Source organism: Bos mutus, chromosome 11 (assembly GCF_027580195.1).
Source record: "Bos mutus isolate GX-2022 chromosome 11, NWIPB_WYAK_1.1, whole genome shotgun sequence".
NCBI classification, from domain to species: domain Eukaryota; kingdom Metazoa; phylum Chordata; class Mammalia; order Artiodactyla; family Bovidae; genus Bos; species Bos mutus.
Window position 1 is genome coordinate 34,351,462 of NC_091627.1, and position 23,440 is coordinate 34,374,901.

General features: G+C 53.6%; 1 protein-coding gene across 2 annotated transcripts; it reads left to right on the plus strand.

Moving 5' to 3' along the window:
- CAD (carbamoyl-phosphate synthetase 2, aspartate transcarbamylase, and dihydroorotase) lies at window positions 1-21,595 on the plus strand. Of its 2 annotated transcripts, XM_070379261.1 has the most exons (45): window positions 1-295; window positions 514-650; window positions 2,464-2,593; window positions 3,310-3,452; window positions 3,615-3,756; window positions 3,936-4,107; window positions 4,285-4,470; window positions 4,643-4,755; window positions 5,075-5,220; window positions 5,463-5,594; window positions 5,720-5,953; window positions 6,079-6,300; window positions 6,495-6,683; window positions 6,886-7,010; window positions 7,201-7,331; window positions 10,031-10,143; window positions 10,383-10,627; window positions 10,854-11,100; window positions 11,446-11,544; window positions 11,734-11,958; window positions 12,045-12,227; window positions 12,402-12,620; window positions 12,884-13,051; window positions 13,636-13,818; window positions 13,967-14,071; window positions 14,518-14,757; window positions 15,005-15,086; window positions 15,356-15,522; window positions 15,682-15,846; window positions 15,990-16,121; window positions 16,311-16,512; window positions 16,858-17,048; window positions 17,203-17,343; window positions 17,526-17,627; window positions 17,989-18,085; window positions 18,361-18,411; window positions 18,700-18,744; window positions 18,857-19,026; window positions 19,137-19,211; window positions 19,728-19,940; window positions 20,125-20,250; window positions 20,466-20,621; window positions 20,723-20,824; window positions 21,007-21,101; window positions 21,213-21,595. In XM_070379261.1, exons 1-45 carry the CDS (start codon window positions 214-216, stop codon window positions 21,313-21,315), a joined length of 6,726 nt encoding a protein of 2,241 aa, XP_070235362.1. In that variant the 5' UTR covers window positions 1-213; the 3' UTR covers window positions 21,316-21,595. The 2 variants fall into 2 exon arrangements, with proteins under 2 accessions (XP_070235362.1, XP_005895789.2); XM_005895727.3 differs by lacking the exon at window positions 18,361-18,411.
- The last annotated feature ends 1,845 nt before the right edge of the window (window positions 21,596-23,440 follow it).

Below are 23,440 nucleotides of genomic sequence, written 5' to 3' on the forward strand. Positions count from 1 at the left end.
ACGCCGCCAGCTGCTTGCGCCGCCGCAGTCTGCCGCCGCCCAGAGCGCCTGGGCTCCTGCGCGGTTTACAACGCGCTGGGCTCTAGACAGCGGCGCGGCGAGCCACGTGGACCGACTCCGGGCGCGCAGTCATCTGGTGGTTCTAGCATCGACCGGGGCTTGCTGCGCTTTCCCTGTTCTCTGTGATCACCCCCGCCTCTGAGCTCCGTTCCCATGGCCGCCCTGGTGTTGGAGGACGGGTCGGTCCTGCGGGGCCAGCCCTTTGGGGCCGCTGTGTCGACTGCCGGGGAAGTGGGTAAGCAAGTCCGGGCTGGCTGCCGACCTCATCTGTCTCTCTGATGCCCCTCTCTGCCCAGCCTGCTCTGCTCAGACCCCGCCATTTTCCCGCCTGCACACCCCCCTCCCCCGCCATTCCCCAGCCCGGCCCCCTCTCCGTATCCCTACGGCCCAGGGGCATTCGCAGTGCTCCGAAGGATGCCCTGCCTAAGCCCGAGCTCTGCCTCTTTCTTGCAGTGTTTCAAACCGGTATGGTCGGCTACCCCGAGGCCCTGACTGACCCTTCCTACAAAGCACAGATCTTAGTGCTGACATACCCTCTGATCGGTAACTACGGAATCCCGGATGAAGTGGATGAGTTCGGGCTCAGCAAGGTAGCCAACACCAATGCTTGTTCTACATTCCTTTTCGAATCAGTAGCTATTAACTGTTAGTGAAGACACAGCCATTCCGCTAGTCATTCTAGAGAAAGCTGATACACACTGAAGTGATAGACAGGCCCTGTGCGCGGCTTGTTAGGTGCCTTGAGAGGCACAAAGTGCTGGATCAAGCCAAAGAATCTGAGCTCGGATAAGATTTTTGTGATCAGAGTTAAGCTTTAAGAGTGTATAGATTAATGGGAAAGAGATTGGAATACAGGGTCACACCCTTCTCAATGGTAGTAAGTCCTAGTTTTCCTACCAAATCAATTAAGCTGATAATCATCTAAACCTGCTTTACTTACCTTGCCTCATTTTTTTTACCACTTTTCAGTAGAGTTCTTAACATGTAGATAAGAAAACAGTTTCCTTCTCAGTGAAGTTTTTCCTATTCCTCCTCTGGAATTTGGAAACTAAGTTGCCCTCTGAGAGTTCAAGTAAAAAAACAAACCAACACGTGCATCATAGTCACCATAGCCTCAGTGCAGTATTCCTCAAAAGTCATTTTATTCTGATACTAGGCTTACTGAGCCTTTAATTCTTCATATGCTTTCACCACTCACCCTGACACTTGGGAGAAGAAACTCTAGGTAAAACACACGCCTGTTATTCCGGAAAGAACCACTCCTCTAACGACCTATGAATTCACTGTGTTCTAGTTTATAATGCAGTATCTTGGTTAATTTACGTCAGTCTTCAGCTTTGTCAACTCTAGATACAATGTCAAAGTTGAGTTTATACACCTGCAAAATTGAGGCCCTTTCAGAACCAAGATGAGTAAAGCCTTCAGGAGCCCCCAGCCCACCACTGATGCTTTTGAAGCATATATGCCGAAAATGTATGTCCAGGATTCGACCATCTAGCCATGGAGCGTTCTGCCAGACTAGCCTTTGCATCCCTAAAGAACAGTCTCAACATTCATCTTTCTTAAACCTTCTACCACTAAGCAGATGTAATTTAAATAATGCCACTTCCTCCCCAATAAACAGCCTGTTTCTCTACTTAGTTATTATAAGCTTATGTATTGAGTAACAAATATGTTACTTTTTAAAATGATAATCCCTTATGGAGGGGGTGTAATAATCATGCCTAGTACTCTACCCTGAGCCTTTATTTTTATTGAGTAAGGTACTATGCCCCTGCCTGTTCTGTATTGTTTTACTCTGAGAATATGATCTTATCTACACTACCTTAATTTTCTGCTTCCCTGAGTAGCAAATTAACATCCTGAAGACAAGACCTTGTCTATTCGTGCTCATGCTTGCCCCCCAGCATCTGTTATAATACCTGGCATGAAGTGGGCCCTCTGTAAGCTTCATTGACTATTATCATATGTCAGGTATCTTGCTCTTGAGTTCGGAGTTCTCTGATGAAGGCAAATGAACACATTTGTAATACAATGTAAATAGCGAGACAAGTGAAAGTAAAAGTGAACTTAGATGAGTTCTAAGAAGGAGGCACAGCTGCAGTTGGTGAGAATGGGGGCGACTTCATGGAAAAGGAGATGAAAGGGAGGGAAAAGGAAAATGTCCTCTCAGTTATCACTGTCATATCAGTGCCATCAGGCACCCCAGGCCCATGTGTTCAGTGTTTCACGTGGGAGGCAGCATTGCTGATAAAAGCCAGAAGCATGAGGTGCTTGGCTTGTTAAAGGAATGACAGGTCATTCACTGTGGCTGAAGTGCAGGGTCCATGGCCCTGCAGTGGGAAAAGATGGCTCGGGGAGGTATGTGGCCCTGGGCTCCTCACCGTCTCCTTCTATCGACAGTGGTTTGAATCCTCGGGGATCCACGTGGCAGGACTGGTGGTGGGAGAGTGCTGTCCCACACCCAGCCACTGGAGTGCCAGCTGCACTCTGCACGAGTGGCTGCAACAACATGGCATACCAGGCCTGCAAGGTATGGCGCAAGCATTGCTGTGTCTGGATGGAACATAGGTACCCGGGTAGAAAGAAGTAAGAGAAGCTCTCTGTGGACCCTTTTGACTTGAGTCCAGGGTTGCGATAGAATGTACCTGATTCGACTGGGGGAAGGGACTGAGCTCTCACTCAGATGGGAAATTTCAAGCATGCAAAAGGAAAGAATAGGATAATGAATCCCCAGTTTCATCAACTCAGGGCTAAACTTATTTCATCACCACTACTACAACTTCCAGATTATTTTGGAGCAAATCTCAGACATAATATCGTTTCATCTACTGAGAGTTCAATATCTATGAAAAAGAACCCTTGTAAAAACATGATGACAATAACACTACCATACCGTTAACAAATTAACAGTAATTCCTTAATATCAAACATCCAGGGAGTGTTTAAAATTATTCCAGTTTTCTAATTTTTTAAAAAAACCTGTTTGATAATATTCTTGTATTGTCATTTAGTGTCTTCTTTTGTCCCTTGGTATTACTTTCTATAAACAGATCTGGGGCGGTGGTTCAATTCAAATGTGGTACTTGGAGGCAGGAATACTTTATGGTGGGGTTGTTCTGGAAGGACAGCCCAGGATTTTGATGCCCAGAGGACAGCCGTGGGTGACTCGGGCTCTAGAATCGAAGTTTTAACTTCCTGCATGACTGCACTGGGGGAGTGATCTCTCAGAGTCTGCTGTTTCAACAGGAGTGGACACTCGGGAGCTGACTAAGAAGCTGCGAGAGCAAGGGTCTCTGCTGGGCAAGTTGGTCCAGGATGGGACAGAACCTTCAACCCTGCCCTTCTTGGACCCCAATGCCCGCCCCCTGGTGCCAGAGGTCTCCACTAAGGTACAGAGATAGAGTGGGAGAGTGTTTCATGCTAAGCACAGTAGTTACACTGTGTCCAGACTGGTTGTGAACACTTGAGGGAGACCTGGAAAAGGCCTCCAGAATACAGGTTGTGTGCACATTATACCTACTATTCACAGCTGTCAACCATTTACTCCTCAGGTTCCCCAGGTATTCAACGCAGGGGGTACCCCTCGGATCCTTGCTTTGGACTGTGGCCTCAAGTATAATCAGGTCCGATGCTTGTGCCAGCGTGGGGCAGAGGTCACTGTGGTACCCTGGGACCACGCGTTAGACAGTCAAGGTGAGTAGCTTGGGTCTGTACAAGGCCTCAGACGAGCAGCGTGTGTGGAAGATCTGGTCCTCCGTCCAGCTGCTGAAGTGAGTTGCAGAGAAGAAGGGGGAGAAGAGGGCTTTTGCTCTAATGGTGTGTCTCTCTAGTTGAATTATAGATTTTGATATCATCTTTTCTGCCCACTCCAGAGTATGAGGGTCTCTTCCTGAGTAATGGCCCTGGTGACCCTGCCTCCTATCCCAACTTGGTATCCACACTGAGCCGTGTTTTATCTGAACCAAACCCCCGACCTGTCTTCGGGATCTGTCTGGGACACCAGCTTTTGGCCTTAGCCATTGGGGCCAAGACTTACAAGATGAGGTGGGGGCACAAGGGGTGGGGAGTCTTGGGAATGAGAATAGAATAGAGTTGGTGTTTATTAGTGTTGAAATTGGACTGGGGGCTGGTGAGAATCATGAGATCAGCCAGAGCTGGGTTTGGTGCAGGAGTGAAGGGAGGGTGAGAGGGGCCTGTGACTCAGGATGTTTCTGCCTCCAGATATGGGAACCGAGGCCATAACCAGCCATGCTTGCTGGTGGGCTCCGGGCGCTGCTTTCTAACATCCCAGAACCATGGATTTGCTGTGGAAACAGACTCGCTGCCAGCAAGCTGGCTTCCTCTCTTCACCAATGCCAATGATCACTCCAACGAAGGCATCGTACATGAGAGCCTGCCCTTCTTCAGGTAAGCCCACGTGGTTCTGGCACAATGCCTGGATCTCTGCAGCTCTGACGCCCACTGAGACTTGAAGATCAAAAAAGAAATCACAGCAATGGGCCCCCGTCAGTCTTCCCACTACCCGCCTTTGAGACCACCAGTGACGATGGCAGTTTTCATGATCCCCTCTCTTCAACAGTGTCCAGTTTCACCCAGAGCATCAAGCTGGCCCTTCAGATATGGAACTTCTTTTTGACATTTTTCTGGAAACTGTGAAAGAAACTGCAGCTGGAAACCCTGGGGGCCAGACAGGTAAGCACTTGAGTAGATCTAGGTTGGGGATCTAAGAACAGGCTCCAGGGTAGGCATAAGATGAATGTGCCTCGGGAAACTGAGAGGTGTTTGGGAGGTTAGGCAGGAGGGGTGGGAAGGCAACCAAGCCAAAGTGATTCATTCATGCTTCTTCCATTCAAAGGAACTCCAGAGTCACAAGTCCGGGTTTATGGTCCTACCTCTGCCACTCATTAGAGGCATGTCTTGTTCTGGTTTCTTCCGTAAAGTGAGGGGTTAATCTAGATGATCTCTCAGGTCTCATTCAACTCTAATGTACTGTCTTTCTTTGCCTCCGTAGTTCGAGAGCGGCTGGCTGAGCGCCTCTGTCTCCTTGGGATTCCCACCCCAGGCTCTGGGCTTACAGCACCACGAAAGGTTCTGATTCTGGGCTCAGGGGGCCTCTCCATCGGCCAGGCCGGCGAGTTTGACTACTCAGGCTCTCAGGTAAAGTGCGTCCATTGCTTCCCCTCTGGGTGTGTGGCCCTCAGAATGAATAGGGCTTAGGGATGAACATTGGTTGTAGGGAACAAGTGACCCAAGTGAACTGGGGAATACACAGAAAGGTGAGAAGTCAGTTATTAGGGACTGAGAGTCCAGGAAAGGGAGAAGAGGAAGAGAAATGCTGGTCTAAGACCAAAAATCTTGCTTCTCTAGTCGAGGCTGATATGCCATCCTTATCCCCCTAGGCGATCAAGGCCCTGAAGGAGGAAAACATTCAGACATTGCTGATCAACCCTAACATCGCTACCGTGCAGACCTCACAGGGGCTGGCGGACAAGGTCTATTTCCTCCCCATAACACCTCACTACGTAACCCAGGTATGACTCAGGCGAGGCTGGACTGCAGAGAGGACCCACATGGGCCAGGCGATCCTGTGCCAATTCTGTGATCCCCTCCTTAACCCCAGGGTCTCAATGCCTGTTACACCTCCCTCCTCCCCCAGGTGATACGTAATGAGCGCCCAGATGGTGTGTTACTGACTTTTGGGGGCCAAACAGCTCTGAACTGTGGTGTGGAGCTGACCAAGGCTGGGGTGCTTGCTCGGTACGGAGTCCGGGTCCTGGGCACACCCGTGGAGACCATTGAGTTGACTGAAGATCGGCGTGCCTTCGCCTCCAGGATGGCAGAGATAGGAGAGCATGTGGCCCCCAGCGAGGCAGCGAATTCTCTTGAGCAGGTTCAAGGGCTGGTGGGAGGAGACAGGTGGCGTTTCCTTGACTGCATATTTTCTCTGGGCCCAGGAGCCCTCTGCACAACACGCAGTCAAGACCTAATCTGTTTGTTCATCTGTGCTCATTGCAGGCCCAGGCAGCTGCTGAGAGACTGGGATACCCTGTGCTGGTGCGCGCAGCCTACGCCTTGGGTGGCCTGGGCTCTGGCTTTGCCTCTAACAAAGAGGAGTTGTCTGCTCTCGTGGCCCCAGCTTTTGCCCATACCAGCCAAGTGCTGGTAGATAAGTCCCTGAAAGGATGGAAGGAGATTGAGTATGAGGTGGTGAGAGATGCCTATGGCAACTGTGTCACGGTGAGTGATGGAGGAGGGGCAGTCATGTAAGGCAGCGTGAGCTGTTGTAAGAGCCCAGGCAGGGCTGAGGTCTTTGAGAGTTTGGTGTCCTCACACCCAGGATGGGCGCATCTCCAGAGGCAACAGGACCCTGGGATGCAGCCTCCTGCCCATCCTCACTCCCTGTGGTGGTGACCTCATGGTCACCTTCACAGGTGTGTAACATGGAGAACCTAGACCCGCTGGGCATCCACACCGGGGAGTCCATCGTGGTGGCTCCAAGCCAGACGCTAAATGACAGGGAGTACCAGCTGCTGAGGCAGACGGCCATCAAGGTGACTCAGCACCTCGGAATCGTCGGGGAGTGCAACGTGCAGTACGCCCTGAACCCTGAGTCTGAGCAGGTGAGACTCCAGGCCGTGGGGCTGATACTCTACTGCTGGAGCACCGTCTGTAATTTGGGGGCCTCTAGGCCAAGAAGCCTTTTAACCCTCCAGACCCTGGAGCAGAAACTAGGAATATTTTTGATAGGATTGGGGCTTTATCATCCTGCCTTTCTGAGGCCTTCTAGGCCAGTTATCTAGTCTCTGTCCTCTCTCTTTGTAGTACTACATCATTGAAGTGAATGCCAGGCTCTCTCGCAGCTCTGCCCTAGCCAGTAAGGCCACAGGCTACCCACTGGCCTATGTGGCAGCCAAGCTGGCTTTGGGCATCCCTCTGCCTGAACTCAGGTACAAGGATTGGGAAGAGATGGGGTGGGGGGTGGGGGTGAGATCGTGGGAGTTGGGGGAAGAAAAGCATTTATGGGACAAGGAATAGGAAAAAGACACTGGCCTGGGTGTGAGTGGGAGAGCACTATCTGCAAGCTCACCATTTATCTCCTGCTCTGTCCTCCTGGCAACCCCACCTGATGGCCCGCAGGAACTCTGTGACAGGGGGAACGGCAGCCTTTGAACCCAGTCTGGATTACTGTGTGGTGAAGATTCCTCGCTGGGACCTCAGCAAGTTCCTCCGCGTCAGCACAAAGATTGGGAGCTGCATGAAGAGCGTGGGTGAGAGACATATCCCCAGAGACCCCTCCTCAGATCACCTCACGGGGTCCCGCACATCCCAAGAACCTAGAATGTCATAGAGTCAGCTCCCTGGCAGCTCTTGTATGAGCAGCTTGTTGTGAGCGGTTTCTCAGAACTAATAGGGACATTTCCAACTAAGATAGTGGTTCTCCCCAGGGGCGAGGATCCAAGGCATCTGGAAATCCGTATCCACACTGCCTCCACTTCCCAGATGGCATGTCAGAAATCTTGGAGTGGGGTGATAGCCATCAGATTCTCATCTCTAGTGTTACAGATGAGTAAGCAGGTATCCACAGTGTGTGGCTGAGTAGAGGGCAGAGCCAAGAGCTGAAAACTGGATCTGTTGCTAGTTGCATGTTCCTCTGTTACACTGTGTTACCTGTCATGGGTGAGACCAGTTCCATGAAACTCCACCCACAGTGTTTCATAGCATTTTGCCTTTGGCCTCATCCCCAGGATGTTAATCCCAGTGACAATTTGTTCTCCATGCTTGTTTAAATACCAGTATTTCAAGGAAATGACTGCTGTTTACTGTGAACTCTTCTAAGGCCAAGTCAGCACAGTGGCAGCCATGCCAAATGTATCACCTCTGGGCACTTCCTGCCATGGTCGCTAAATTAAATTAAAAAAAATAATAATAATTAATTGATCTGGTGGCGCTAGGTCTTGGTTGCAGCATGCAGGGTCTTTCTTTAGTTGTAGCATGCAAACTCTTTGTTGCATCACATGGGATCTCTCGTTCCCTGACCAGGGATCAAACCAAGGCCCCCAGCATTGGGAGCATGGAGTCTTAACTACTGGACCACTGGGGAAGTCCCTCACATGTTTTTCAATACAATGTTTAAGATCAGAGCAGGATGTAAGAGAAATTTCACAGAAACAGAGACAATTAGTAATGAATGGATTTGATGGTCAGCTTCTAGGCAATGTTAAGAATACTGTAATTGAGTTAGTATGCTGCCTTACAGTGACCCTTTCTTTAAGTTCCCTTAGTTTGTCGTCCACAACATTTCTACTAAAACAAGCATGTGCATGTACCAAGCTGCCACCAGCTAAGGATAACAGCTTTTTACTGTGCTCCAAATTTCCATTAACAGCAGTAGTAGCCTTTAAACTTGTAAGTCTAAGCTCAGATATTACTTGATTTTTAGAAATCTTACAAGACTGCCAAGTTGTTCCTTCTGGAGATGAATTTCTGTTATGTGAAAATTATAATAAACATGGGAACGAAGCCATAAATTGTAGCGAAGAGAAGTGGATTGAAAATAGGACAATCAAAGATTGATTCCTAAATGAGAGATTTAAGTATTTTATATCTGAGTATTCTTGGAATTTGATCTTCTTTGGTAACTCTTTGTAACTTTTATTATACAAGTAAGATGCATGAATCATTGAGAAATTAGAAAAGGTAGTTTTACCAAAGAAGAGTAATCACCTATAATCTTATCACACAGACATTAATTTGGGGATTTATATGATTCTAGGATTTTTTCTAGGCTTGCATGTGAGTGCATTGGGTTTCTCTTTTCCCCAGGATAAAAACTTTTATCATATAACCACATTACAAAGAAATTGAACAAAATCGCTCATCTTCTTCCTTAACACTACCAGTACCATCTTGATGTTTTTGAAAATTTTTGTAAAGAAACAAATACTAGAATTGTAAATAGAAAAATACATTTGGTAAGAGATATTTGAAGACTCTAGGGTAGATTGTCAGAGGACATGAACAAACTTCATTGATGAGGAAATCAATAAGCAGGCCTGGGTATAGGAGGGAAGTTTCCTCTTAGTAGTAGTTAGAAGAAATCTAGTTAAAATGAGAGAATTATTTTTACTTGTTGGCAAAAGTTGTTTTAAATGACTATACCCGCTTCTTAAAAGATTGGTTAAATTTATATTGGGTTGGCCAAAAGCTTCGTTCAGGTTTTTCATAATAGCTTATGGAAAAAGCTAAACAAACATTTTGGCCAACCCAATACTTTGTATTATAAAGCACAGACTTCTACAAAGCAATTAATACTTATCAAGGGCCAGAAAACATACCTTGCCTATTGCCTATGCACTTCTGAAAATATATCCTCAGGAGATAAACTAAATCCCAGATAGCATTACCGCCTTATTTACAGTGATGAACACTTCAAAGCTAAGTGTCCTTCAGTGAGTGAGCAGTCACTTTATGGAAATCACACAAGAGTTAAACTGCTGGTAACAAAGTCACACACTAATGTGAGAAAAGCTTACAATGAGGGGAAAAGCAGGATAAATGTTTACGTAAACTATAATCTTGTATAAAACATTTGGAAGAAGTACTCTAGAGTGATTGTTGGAAATATGATTAACCCTGAGTGAATTCAAAGAATAATGGGATCATCTTACTACCCAGACTTTTAAAAAGTTTTAAAGGATGAGCCAGATCCCAGATTACATCATCACAATGTGAATAAAGGAAACCAAATAAATGGATAACCATCAGTGATTGGGCCTCTGTGATTGTTCCAATATCCACATGAAAATGGTAGGGAGAAAAAGCTGCAAGTGTAAGATTCTCAATGAAACAACATAAACCCACCACTGTGGGCTTGAGAACATCCCAGAGAGATTTGACGGTAAACTACCGACATTCTGGGCAACACCAGTGCCCCCTGGCCCTCAATCCTCACATCATATTCCTCCAGGTGAAGTCATGGGCATTGGGCGTTCTTTTGAGGAGGCCTTCCAGAAGGCTCTGCGCATGGTGGATGAGAACTGCGTGGGCTTTGATCACACGGTCAAGCCCGTCAGTGATATGGTAAGTGGCTCCCCTACCCGTGACAGCACTCTCAAAATGTACCCTGCTTCTTCTCTGTGTCCCCAGCCCCCAAGCTTGTTACCGGTAATACTAGTACCAGTCACTAGTGGACTTCGCTGTGTTTTCACTTTGCTGAGAATTCTGTGGTTTCATTTTTCTTTATTATGGGGATGTATCATTAGACTTGTTTCTATAGGTGAGGAAACTGAAGCTTAGCTTGTCCGCCCTCTCCCCATTAGGAGTTAGAGACTCCAACAGACAAGCGCATCTTCGTGGTGGCAGCAGCCCTATGGGCTGGCTACTCAGTGGATCGCCTGTATGAACTCACTCGCATCGACCGCTGGTTCCTGCACCGGATGAAGCGGATCGTAGCACACACCCAGCTGCTAGAGCAACACCGTGGACAACCTTTGCCCCCAGACCTGCTGCATCAGGCCAAGCGCCTTGGCTTCTCAGACAAGCAGATTGCCCTCGCGGTCCTCAGGTCAGGGATGGTGGGAGGATCTCAGGCTGAGAACCTGGGGCAGAGAACCTTTGTACTCCGAAAGGGCCCTCAGGAGGAAAAGTGTGTGTGTGTGTGTGTGTGGGGGGTGTTGGAGGCCACTGCCCTTCATCCCTGGGATTTTCCTCTCTGATTCCTCCCTTGGATCTCTGCCCTCTGCTGGGGCCATTCCCCACTCCCATGGTCTATATTTCTGACCCTTCTTTAGCACAGAGCTGGCTGTTCGCAAGCTGCGTCAGGAACTAGGGATCTGCCCAGCAGTGAAGCAGATTGACACGGTTGCAGCTGAGTGGCCGGCCCAGACAAATTACTTGTACCTGACATACTGGGGCACCACCCATGACCTCACCTTTCGAACACCCCACGTCCTAGTCCTTGGCTCTGGCGTCTACCGTATCGGCTCCAGCGTCGAGTTTGACTGGTGTGCCGTGGGCTGTATCCAGCAGCTGCGAAAGGTCTCCAAGCTCGTCTTTCATATGGGTCTCTCTGCTGTACTGATCAGCTTCTGCAGCCGCCTTCCCCCCATACTTGATCCTGGCACTTTCTATTCATTACTGTGCCTCACATCTGTCATAGGGCTTTAATGGGGTTGGGGGTCCCTTAGGCCGTCCTGTGCCCTACACGTGGTTCCTCTCCAGAACTCCGTGTCTACTTTTCCAGTACCTTCCCTCCCAAGGCAGGCGTCCTGTATAGCAATTTCAGACAGCCAAGGCAGTACTCTCTGAAGTAGGGACTTGGGCTTCCTTTCCTCATGCTATCCACCCACCTGATTGCTGAATATCCTTCCCCTCCTATTGCAGATGGGGTATAAGACCATCATGGTGAACTACAACCCAGAGACAGTCAGCACCGACTACGACATGTGTGACCGACTCTACTTCGATGAAATCTCTTTTGAGGTGAGACGGGTGCAGGCTGCCTGTGAGCCTAGGTGGCCTGTCAAGTAGGAGCAGCTGGCAAACCTCAGACTCTTTGGAACTTGTGAGGTTTGAGGGGGTTTGGGTGAAGGATAAAGGGCAGTGAGCAAGAAGGCTCAGGCCCCTGACCCTATCTGTTAACCACCACCTGTTTCTCCTCCTTTACTGCAGGTGGTGATGGACATCTATGAGCTGGAAAACCCTGAAGGTGTGATCTTGTCCATGGGCGGGCAGCTGCCCAACAACATGGCCATGGCTTTGCATCGGCAACAGTGTCGGGTTCTGGGCACCTCCCCAGAAGCCATTGACTCAGCTGAGAACCGTTTTAAGTTCTCCCGGCTCCTGGACACCATTGGTATCAGCCAGCCTCAGTGGAGGGAGCTCAGTGACCTAGAGGTGGGCTGGGTCCTGGTCAGGGGCTGGAGGCCAGATGGCATCATGGGTGAGTGTGCGCAACACAGCTAAGCTCCCTGTGCCCTTAGTCTGCTCGCCAGTTCTGCCAGACCGTGGGGTACCCCTGTGTCGTGCGCCCCTCCTATGTGCTGAGTGGTGCTGCTATGAACGTGGCCTACACCGATGGGGACTTGGAGCGCTTCTTGAGCAGTGCAGCAGCTGTCTCCAAGGAGCACCCCGTGGTCATCTCCAAGTTCATCCAGGAGGCCAAGGTGGGATGCTGCAGATGAGTCTCTGAAGGCAGTCTTTCAGCCACGGAGGCGACTCCCGTGTCTCTGATCTGGGAAGGACGGGTTGTACCAGGGCTCTTAAAGGCAGAGAAGCTTCCTGCAGGGGCAAGTGAGAGAAGGAAATGGCCCTTGCTGATCACCACCTTGCCCCCCTAGGAGATTGACGTGGATGCTGTGGCTTGTGATGGTGTGGTGGCAGCTATCGCCATCTCCGAACACGTGGAGAATGCAGGTGTGCATTCAGGTGATGCCACACTGGTGACCCCACCGCAGGACATCACTGCCAAAACCCTGGAGCGGATCAAAGCCATTGTGCATGCCGTGGGCCAGGAGCTGCAGGTCACAGGACCCTTCAATCTGCAGCTCATTGCCAAGGTAGTAAGAGGGGGCTAAAGAAAGGGACCCGAGGGCTGTGGCACCTCTTTGTTCTCTGCTGGCCACTGTGCTGGGGAACCCTCACTGCGGGAGGAGACCTGGTGGGGCAGGGTCACATCTAAGGCCCTCAGTGTTTGTGACAGTCAACCTGCCCCCTGTCCTGGGTTAATGACCCACAGAACAATGAGTGAGGGGAAGACCCGATTTACTGGGTCTTCTGCAAGCCCACTTGCAGAAGGCCTGACCAATCTCTGTCTGTCCAGGACGACCAGCTGAAAGTCATTGAATGCAACGTGCGTGTGTCTCGCTCCTTCCCCTTCGTCTCCAAGACACTAGGTGTGGACCTAGTAGCCTTGGCGACACGGGTCATCATGAGGGAAGAAGTGGAGCCTGTGGGACTCATGACTGGCTCTGGAGTTGTGGGGGTGAAGGTAAGGAAGACCGAAGCCCCAGGTTAGTGGTTAGGAGGGAGGCAGATAGCAGGAGGGAGTGCACCTGCTGCCCAAGCCATGTGCCCATTGACATATAAAGCGAGTACCTCCTGTGGGCAAGGCCTTGCTAGGTGGTCAGGGCAATAAGATGGCCCTCCTCCCTGAGGAGTGTCCACTCTAGTGATGGGAGGCAAGAGAAGTCAGCTCCCAAACAGCTTGTTTCTAGAATAGCGTGTGATAAACCTGCAGAGTAGAGACCGAAACGAAATGCTCAAGGAGGTGCCACTTCCACAGAGGGTGACCCGGGAAGGTTGAAGAAAAGAGGTGGTATTTGGACTGAGCCTTGGAGTACAGTCAAGATTTGAGATTTGCTGAGCTTGTTGAGGAAGTGTTCCAAGGCCAGGGAGTAGCCTCATGGAGGCCGAGGGAAGTGCAAGCACGTTTGGGAAGTAGCCAACGATTGGCGGGTTCATGTAGGGCAGTACAGGGAAGGCTCACCCCGTGTGGAGAAGGCCAAGAGAGGGGATCATTGCCACCCCTCCTGCTGTAAGGATGTGGGCCGCTCTCACCTCCTGCTCCCTCAGGTGCCCCAGTTCTCGTTCTCCCGCCTGGCGGGGGCTGACGTGGTGCTGGGTGTGGAGATGACCAGTACTGGGGAAGTAGCTGGCTTTGGGGAGAGCCGCTGCGAAGCCTACCTCAAGGCCATGCTCAGTACTGGTTTTAAGATCCCCAAGAAGAACATCTTGCTGACCATTGGCAGCTATAAGGTAAGAACCCATGTAGGGAGTGGTGGGGTGGAGGCTAGGGTGGGCCTTGAAGAGGTGGGGGTGGGGTACAGATGGCCATGGCTCCCTGGGCCAGGGCTAACTTGAAGTGGAGAACAGGAGAAACACACCCTCATCCTCCTTTCTTCAGAACAAAAGTGAGTTGCTCCCAACTGTGAGGCTGCTGGAGAGCCTGGGCTATAGCCTCTACGCCAGTCTGGGCACCGCTGACTTCTACACAGAGCATGGTGTCAAGGTATGGGGTGACCCCCCACACCCAACCCACCCACTGCCCACCCTCTGAGATGTGAGAGCACCCAGGATTCTCTCCCTGTTTCCCTGCTATCCATGTCATTGTATGAATCATCTGTTCCACGTAGAACAGTAGAGTATACAGAAAACAAGAGAAAAAAATCCGTCGTGATCTTTCCACCACTGTTAACATTCTGGCATATTTCCTTCCATACTTTCCTCTGTGTATTGTGTGAGCTCCGTATTGCAGAATCCTTGGTAACCACAGTGTAAAGATTTTCTGGTCAAGAAAAATGCTTTGCCTGCAGTAGACTGAAGTGGCCTGGTCCCCTGCTGTGGGTCCTCTGTTTCTTCCTCGTGGGCTCCTGGGCCACCTCCCCACTCCCTTCAGGCTGGCCTCCTGGCCCCCTGCCAGGCTCAGGTTGCTCCAGTCTTGTCTCTGGGCCACAGGTGACGGCTGTGGACTGGCATTTTGAAGAGGCAGTGGATGGAGAGTCCCCACCACAGCGAAGCATTTTGGAGCAGCTCGCTGAGAAAAACTTTGAACTCGTAATTAACCTGTCCATGCGTGGGGCCGGGGGCCGGCGTCTTTCTTCCTTCGTCACCAAGGGCTACCGGACACGGCGCCTGGCCGCTGACTTCTCCGTACCCCTCATCATTGATATCAAGTGCACCAAACTGTTTGTGGAGGTAACTGAGACCCCGGGCGCTGGGACTGGGGCAGCCAGTGTCAGCAAGGGAGGAGGCAGAAGTGAGCATGCTCTGGGGCTGGGGAATCTCGGTATGGAGCGGCCTCGCTAGTCATCAAGCTTTGTGGCTGCAAAGAGAGAGTGTGGATGTAGAGAGGCAGAAGCCTGGTTTATGGGAAAACCCAAGCCCCATCTGCAGCTCCCAGGCTGCCCTTCGATCTTTGCTGACCCTGATTTTCCCCCTGCAGGCGCTGGGACAGATTGGGCCAGCCCCTCCTCTGAAGGCGCATGTTGACTGCATGACCTCCCAGAAGCTCGTGCGGCTGCCTGGTAAGCACATCTCGGGAGAGAACCTGGCTCCTGGACATCAGTAGGGGCTACGGTGAAGGATGGCCGTGGGGCCCACTCTGCCCTGGACTGTTCAGAGTGGGAACGGCCCAGAAGCTTCCTCACTCTGAGCTCTTTATTCTCCATCCGCGATGCCCCTGACTGAGAGTTTCACCACCTCTCACTGGTGTCAGTCGCTGCTTATTTTCCTACCTTGATGCCCGTTGAGTCTCTGACTCTCCCTCCAACCTGCTGCCTGTGTGTTCTCCCAGGATTGATCGACGTCCATGTGCACCTGCGGGAACCAGGGGGGACACACAAGGAGGACTTTGCCTCGGGCACAGCTGCTGCCCTGGCCGGGGGCGTCACCATGGTGTGTGCTATGCCCAATACCCGGCCCCCCATCACTGATGCCCCTGCCCTGGCCCTGGCGCAGAAGGTGAGCCCTGGTTCTCCTGCTTCCTGGTGACCCACATCCCCCACCTGCCTCCTCCACCTCCCTCTACCCTGCTCCCTCTACCCCTCCCCAGGGGCCAGGCCACGTGAGCCAGGCTGGCACAGGTGCCAATGGGCCCTATCTCAAATGTATCCCTTCCAGCTGGCAGAGGCCGGCGCCCGCTGTGACTATGCCTTATTCCTCGGAGCCTCGTCGGAAAATGCAGGGACCCTGGGCACTGTGGCTGGGTCTGCTGCGGGGCTGAAGCTCTACCTCAACGAGACCTTCTCTAAACTGCGGCTGGACAGTGTGGCCCAGTGGATGGAGGTAGGGGGTGAATGGGGGCGGGGCCAGCCAACCAGTGCCCCTGGTTTGAGGGCCTCCTCACGGCAGGCTGGCGGCGGTGCGAGTCGGGAGCCCTGCGAGGGCTCGGGCGCTGCAGGGTCCCGGAACCTTCCTCCTGTCCCCAGCACTTCGAGACATGGCCATCCCCCCTCCCCATCGTGGCCCACGCCGAGCGGCAGAGTGTCGCAGCCGTCCTCATGGTGGCCCAGCTGGCCCAGCGCTCGGTGCACATCTGTCATGTGGCACGGAAGGAGGAGGTGAGAGCCCCAGGGGCGCCCCTGTGGCTTTCCCAGTGACTCCAGGTGATCAGGATGGTCCTTGGGGGCAGGGGCGGCTCAGCACGCCTGCCCCGTGACTTTCCAGGAGGGGAGGTTGGCTGCGGGGACTGTGCAGGTCAGGGCTTCGAGGGACCCCCCCCACCTCGAGGTCTCCCCGCTATCCCCCAGATCCTGCTGATTAAAGCGGCTAAGGCGCGGGGGCTGCCGGTGACCTGTGAGGTGGCACCCCACCATCTGTTCCTGAGCCATGATGACCTGGAGCGTCTGGGGCCCGGGAAGGGGGAGGTTCGGCCCAAGCTTGGCTCCCGGGAGGACGTGGAAGCCCTATGGGAGAACATGGCCATCATCGACTGCTTTGCCTCCGACCACGGTGAGAGGGCCCAGGACGTAACCCCTGGCCCAGGGGATCTGGGCCAGGACCTTGGGCTCCATGAGGCCTGGGCTTGGTCTGGGTGGGACTCCAACCAAGTTCCTGGTCTGTCATAGGCACTTGATAGGTATTTACTGAGAGAATGAATGAGCAAATGAGAAACAGTAAATGAGAGAATCTGGGTGGAAGGTGTGGGCCCTGAAGATGGCAGCAGTCCCAGCTTCCCTGTCTTAGGATTCCCAGGAAAAGCTAGAGTCGGGGTTGGTAGCGAGGCCTTTCCTGGTGGCATGTGTGACTCCCCAGGCGTGGAGGCCACTGTCCTGAGGGTGGTGCTCTCTCCCCCAGCCCCCCACACCGTGGAGGAGAAGTGTGGGCCCCGGCCTCCCCCCGGCTTCCCAGGGCTGGAGACCATGCTGCCCCTGCTGCTGACGGCAGTGAGCGAGGGCCGGCTCAGCCTGGACGACGTGCTGCAGCGACTGCACCACAACCCTCGGCGCATCTTCCACCTGCCCCCTCAGGAGGACACCTATGTGGAGGTGTGGGGTGGGGCCAGGGGTGGGCGGGCTCTTCCTGAGCCCCCTCAGGAGGACATCTATGTGGAGGGGTGGAGCCAGGGGCTGGTGGGCCTCTCCAGTCCTGGGAGAGGGTTCATGTGGCACCTGTGCCCATCATGACCCATGACTCTGGCAGGTGGATCTGGAGCACGAATGGACAGTCCCCAGCCACATGCCCTTCTCCAAGGCCCACTGGACACCCTTTGAAGGGCAGAAGGTGAAGGGCACCATCCGCCGTGTGGTCCTGCGTGGGGAGGTGGCCTATATTGACGGGCAGGTATGTGTGTGGCCCAGGCCTGGGCAGTTGTGACCTGCTGGGTGCCGCTTTCTTCCCACCCCAGCAGGTCAGCATGGTCCCACTACCCTTCCAGGCACAGGTCCCCGGGGCATCTTTTCTGCTTGCCAGCTTCCACCTCTTGACTGCCTGGCTCACTTGCCCTCCCTGCCTTCTGTCCGCAGGTGCTGGTGCCACCCGGCTATGGACAGGACGTCCGCAAGTGGCCCCAGGGTGCTGTTCCACAGCTCACGCCCTCGGCCCCGGCTGCCAGTGAGCTAACCACGGTAATTTTCAGGGCTGGGTGGCGGGCCTGGGGGTATAGTCAGGAGAAGGTATAAACAGCACAAACATTTTAATTGGTGGTTCAGGGGCAATGGAAGGTTCGTCACTTAACAGTTAAAATCCTCACCACCTACCCTGTCTACTGCAAATTAACTCAATTTAGGAGGTTTCCTGTGGGAAACACTAATCCATTAACCTAACCAGAGAGAAATCTCGAAGAGCCCAGAGGGCCACGCCTGCTGGGGGCAGCCCAGTGGGAGATCAGGTTGAGGGGCGTGATGGCGTGGACAGGAGGCAGTTTGGCTTTTCTTGAGGGACTGAACTTGAGGAGGATCACGTCACTACCCAGTGTTGTCTCTCCAGACCCCGGAGAGGCCCCGCCGGAGCGGCCCAGCACTCCCTGATGGCCGCTTCCACCTGCCTCCCCGGATCCACCGAGCCTCTGACCCAGGTTTGCCAGGTAAGAGAAAGATCCTGTGACTCAGAGGGTGGGGCCGCCTGGACCTAGACACGAGTAGGGACGGGCTCCTCTCCCCCGCAGTGTCCCAGGTGGCCCGAGTTTGGGGGCTCTGTGGCCTCAGAGCTATTCTAGTCCCTCCATCCACTTCCCTTGTCCTTCCTACCACCCCAATCCTCATCTGACCTCCTGTGCCCCCCTGTGCCTAAATCAGCCCACCCAGCGTGAGGTAGGCATCCCCCAGCCTCTTCTCACAGGCCCTTTTTTGTTGTGGGCAGCTGTGTTCCTCCGCCCAGGAGCTGGGACCCCATGGGGCAGCAGAGCGTGGGGTAAAATCCAGGTTGTCGGTTGCTGTGGGCCTGGCTGCCCCCCTTGCCTAGGATCCCTTTGCCAGCTGGGAGGGTCCTGGGAGGGCACTGCTGATCACACCCAACAGCCCCTGTGGGAAATCATGGGTCCATGCCCAGAGCTGCCACCCCTGCCCTCAGCTAACCTACTGCCGCTGCCGTGGTGTGAGTTGGTTTAACACAGACACTGTGATCCAAAGTCCCAGGAAGCTGGGGCTCTTCACACACCCCAGCTGCAGGTTTACATCTGTCCTGTCGCCCTGTTTGTAGCTGAGGAGCCAAAGGAGAAGACCTCCCGCAAGGCAGCTGAGCCAGGTGAGACACTGCCCTGAGCACACACTCGCTCACCTTTGGGGACCTCTCTGATCTGGCCTGGGTAGGAGGAACCCTCTGACCAGCCTCTTCTGCCACGCCCCTCACTCTGCAGAGCTGATGGGAACCCTTGATGGCATCTGCTACCCTCCACCACCAGTACCTAGACAGGCGTCACCCCAGAACCTGGGGACCCCTGGCCTGCTGCACCCCCAGACCTCACCCCTGCTGCACTCACTAGTGGGCCAACATATCCTGTCCGTCCAGCAGTTCACCAAGGATCAGGTGCCTGGGGGAGGGAGGAGGGGGCCACCCAGAGCTGTGAGGATCTGGAGAGCTGGGGCCAGGAGCCCTGGAGGCCACACCCTTTCCAGCTGACTCGGGATCTTTCTCAGATGTCTCACCTGTTCAACGTGGCACACACGCTGCGCATGATGGTACAGAAGGAGCGGAGCCTCGACATCCTCAAGGTCAGGGTCAGGGCTGTGGGCTAAGGATGCAGCCCCAGTGGGCAGGGTTCCAAAAGTAGTCAGAGGGGTCTCCCTCCCCCACCTTGGGTTCCCCCATGGGAGTCCGCACCCTCCATAGGTAAGCCCTGCTCTGATGGTCCTGCTTCTGTAGGCCGCCTCTGCGGTGGCCCTCCTCTGATCCGTATGCAGCTGCCCTGCGAGCCCTGAGTACCAGCACATGGGCCCAGTAACCCAGTCCCTTGGTTGATACTGATGTCTTCGTGGGAGAGAACTGGGTATTTCCTCTCCCAGAGAACAAACGTCTGATTCAGATGCTTAACAGTAGCTTTTTGGAGGCAGACCTTTAGCTCACAGGAACACACTGTTGGAGATGCCAGGGCCCCAACGGGACACAGGGAGGTTTGGGGGAAGGGTTTTCTCGGCACCCCTCTAGCACACATTGAGGAAGCAGGCAGCAGCCCCACATGCTCCCCGGGATGGACACAGCTACACACGCACACGCATCTTGCCTCCCAGGGGAAGGTGATGGCCTCCATGTTCTACGAGGTGAGCACACGGACCAGCAGCTCCTTTGCAGCAGCCATGGCCCGGCTCGGGGGCGCTGTGCTCAGCTTCTCCGAAGCCACGTCCTCCGTCCAGAAGGGCGAGTCCCTGGCTGACTCGGTGCAGACCATGAGCTGCTACGCTGATGTGGTTGTGCTGCGGCACCCCCAGCCCGGGGCAGTGGAGGTGAGGCCAGCCTCTGCGCCAGGGCAGGATCGATTGGGCGGGACCTGCAGACACTGCCTGTAACTGCAGGTCTCAGGTAGGGCCAGATGGGTGAGGGGACCCAGGAGAAGTGGGACTGTGGCGGGGAGTGGGGGTCCCTGAGATTCAGAAGAAAGGATTCTCCTTCCTTGTCCCCGTGTCACAGCTGGCAGCCAAGCACTGCCGGAGGCCAGTGATCAACGCAGGGGACGGGGTTGGAGAGCACCCTACCCAGGCCTTGCTGGACATCTTCACCATCCGGGAGGAGCTTGGGACGGTCAATGGCATGACGGTAAGAGTGCAGGGGGGGCTCGGAGGCCTGCCCTGGACAGTCTGGAGAGGGAGGCAGGTGGGAAGCAGTTTCTGCATTTCAGAGCCTGTTGCATCAAGGAGGCTTCCATTCTGGTCCTGAGGCTGAAAGCTTCAAAATGGGGGTGAGGAGTGTGCTTAGTCTGGGGGCCCTCCTGGTGACGGGCTGCCACCCACCCCCACCAACTCCCCGCCCAGATCACGATGGTGGGCGACCTGAAGCATGGCCGCACGGTGCATTCGCTGGCCTGCCTGCTCACCCAGTACCGTGTCAGCCTGCGCTACGTGGCGCCCCCAAGCCTGCGCATGCCCCCTGACGTGCGGGCCTTCGTGGCCTCCCGTGGCACCAAGCAGGTCAGGCCCTGGGAGGCTTCCCGTGGGCGGGGTGGGGAGGGACCTGTGTTGGGCGGTCAGTGCAGGCACTGTGCTCACCCCGGCCGGGCCTCACCGTCTAGGAGGAATTTGAGAGCATCGAGGAGGCGCTGCCTGACACCGATGTACTCTACATGACACGCATCCAGAAGGAGCGCTTCGGCTCCACCCAGGAGTATGAAGCAGTAAGTGCGAAGCGGGGACGAGCAGCCCGGGGTAGCTGCTGGCATTCCAGACTAGCAGCCAGGAAGGCTGGGCCCCTCGTTTGTAATAACTGCCTCCAGGGACTGGTGGTGGGGGACCAGGCTCCATGGGCTCGTAGCCACCGCGGCCCTGAGGTGCTTACGGGGCCCCTCCCTGCCCGCAGTGCTTCGGCCAGTTCATCCTCACTCCGCACATCATGACCCGGGCCAAGAAGAAGATGGTGGTGATGCACCCAATGCCCCGTGTCAATGAGATCAGGTGACGTGGCATCAAGATTGGGGCTGTGCTTGGGGGCACGGGGGCGGGGGCCTACACTCAGTCCCGTTCAGGCTGTCTTGGGCCGGGCAGTAACTCTGCCTTCTCTTGCAGTGTGGAGGTGGACTCAGACCCCCGAGCAGCCTACTTCCGCCAGGCAGAGAACGGCATGTACATCCGCATGGCTCTGTTGGCCACCGTGCTGGGCCGCTTCTAGGGCCCAACCCCTCAGCCTCTGCTCAGGCCCAGCTGCTGGGCATGGGAGCTCTCGCCCTCCACAGTGGCTGCACCCCGAGTAGCTGCTCTGGGGCATCCAGATGGCTTTGTGCTCAGATGCACACACGTGGGGACCACGCTTCAGACCCTGGACTGGACTGGAGCCATCTAGCATGGAGGTAGGGCCTCAGGGGTTGGGGCCCAGTCGGCGCATCTCCCTTCTCGCACCTCAAATCTGTATAGTTACTTTTTCACTGACTTAATAAAGCAGCTGAGCTGCCTCTGCTTCTCGCTTCCTTGAATGTATCCTGGCTTTAGCAGAGGATGCTAAGTCCAATAGGCAGAGCTTTCTTCTAGAAAATGAGAAGAGTTTCTCAAATACAAGAGCACCTTGCTGGGCAAGCCCCTGTTCTGGCCAGGGAAGCAGGCAGACCCCATTTTCAGAGTGGTGGCTCTTGGAGGTTCTGGGCAGGAACATGCCGTTCTCTTGGTGCTGCCGAGGCCTGTGTTCCACTGAGGAGCACACTCCACTGATCACGTCTGGCCCTCTTTCCTCCATTCAGGTGCATGAGTCATGGGGAATGGAGGGCTGGGAGTCTGGGCCCTGATGGTGAGGTTCATTCTTCTCTAGGCCAGCGGTCCCCAACCTTCTTGGCACCAGGGATCACCGATTTCGTGGAAGACAGTTTTCCCATAGTGGGGGTGGGGGGTGGGGACAGTTTGAGGATGATTCAAGCTTATTGCATTTACTGTGGACTTTAATGCCACTAGTCAGGAAGGTCCTGGTCCATGACCAGGAGTCTGGGAGCCCCTGCTGAAAGCCTTTATTCTCCTCTGCTGTGGTCAGTCCTCTCCTCAGGGGCTCAGGTGACCATTGCATCCTCAGAACCTCAGCTGCCATCCCTGGGAGGAGCACCACACACACACCCCCAACCTCCAACCCCAGCCTGCCCCCACAACCTACTCTCCCTGGGAGACCACCTCGCTGGATTTTTTAGGCTGGACCAGGTCAGGAATGCTGAGGCGCCCTTTGGCTGGGGAACCCTGGGCTGGGGGGTGGGGAAGTGTGTGAATTGTTCCATTCCATTGACTTCAGTAGCATTAGAGAAATTTCTGGATCCAACAGGCTAACTTAGCACCCTCTGGGTACAAAGCACCATGTGCAGTGGGAGTATAAGGACAAACAAGGTTATCACCCTCAACTTTGAGGCCTCTTAGATAGTGAGGCATCCAACGACTTCTACAGATTGAATTGGCACATGATGGTCCAAACTGCTAATGTTCAGGAAGAACCTGCTTTGGGAAAAGAGCGATTAGCAAGTTTCAGAGATGGGAAAAGGAGACAGAACTCATTTTTTGAAAACGTAGCATAAGCAGGAATTTTTCCACCTTGTCATTTAATCCTATGCTAAACTTCCAACCATTTACAGATGCAGACATGCTTAGAAAAGGTGACTTGACCAAAGTCACATCGCTTGTAGTCATATATCAGGACCACTTGACTTCAAACCCACTTTTCTAATAAAAAGGAAAAAGTTATTTCAGGCTTCCAGGGCATCCAAAGGCAATAGGAGAGACAAGTCACACAAATCTAAGCTCCCAGAGAACAAGTCTAAGGCATGTGTGGCAAGCTGGTTCTCAGAAGGGACACCAGCCCAGGTGTCCTGGAGTCAGGAGGGCCCACGGAGCTGGGGTTCGGGCTGGTTCCTGAGGGAAGGGGCAAGCTTTGGCAGGTGGATGGGAGGAGGGTGAGGAATCTTACTTTCTTGAATGTAGCAATGGCAGTTCTGTGTCTGCAGTACGGTGAGAGAACGTACCTGGACCCAGCAGAACCCTTCTGCTCCATACTGTCAAGAGTCAAGAGTCTGATGAGCCAGACTGAGAGGTTTGCAGGTAGATTACCACATAAATAGGAGTTTACAGCCATGGGCACTGTTTGAAGAAGGATAGGACTGGCTATAACACCATCTGCTTGTCTGGGGCACTGAGCTGTCTCCAGTCCCCCTAATGTTAACCCTTCCCAGGCTCTTCAAACCCCTGACCCTGACAAGTTCTCCCCAGGGTACCTGGAGGACCTGGTTGGTTGGAAAGGAGAGTATCCGTTTTAGAATGCTTCTACTCCTTTC

Bases quoted from the DNA above. Each gene is read 5' to 3' on its own strand.
- CAD (XM_070379261.1), top strand. From the start codon at position 214: ATGGCCGCCCTGGTGTTGGAGGACGGGTCGGTCCTGCGGGGCCAGCCC. The intron at 20,251-20,465 runs GTAAGAGTGCAG...CTCCCCGCCCAG, and splicing joins GGACGGTCAATGGCATGACG to ATCACGATGGTGGGCGACCT. The intron at 20,825-21,006 runs GTAAGTGCGAAG...CCCTGCCCGCAG, and splicing joins CCACCCAGGAGTATGAAGCA to TGCTTCGGCCAGTTCATCCT.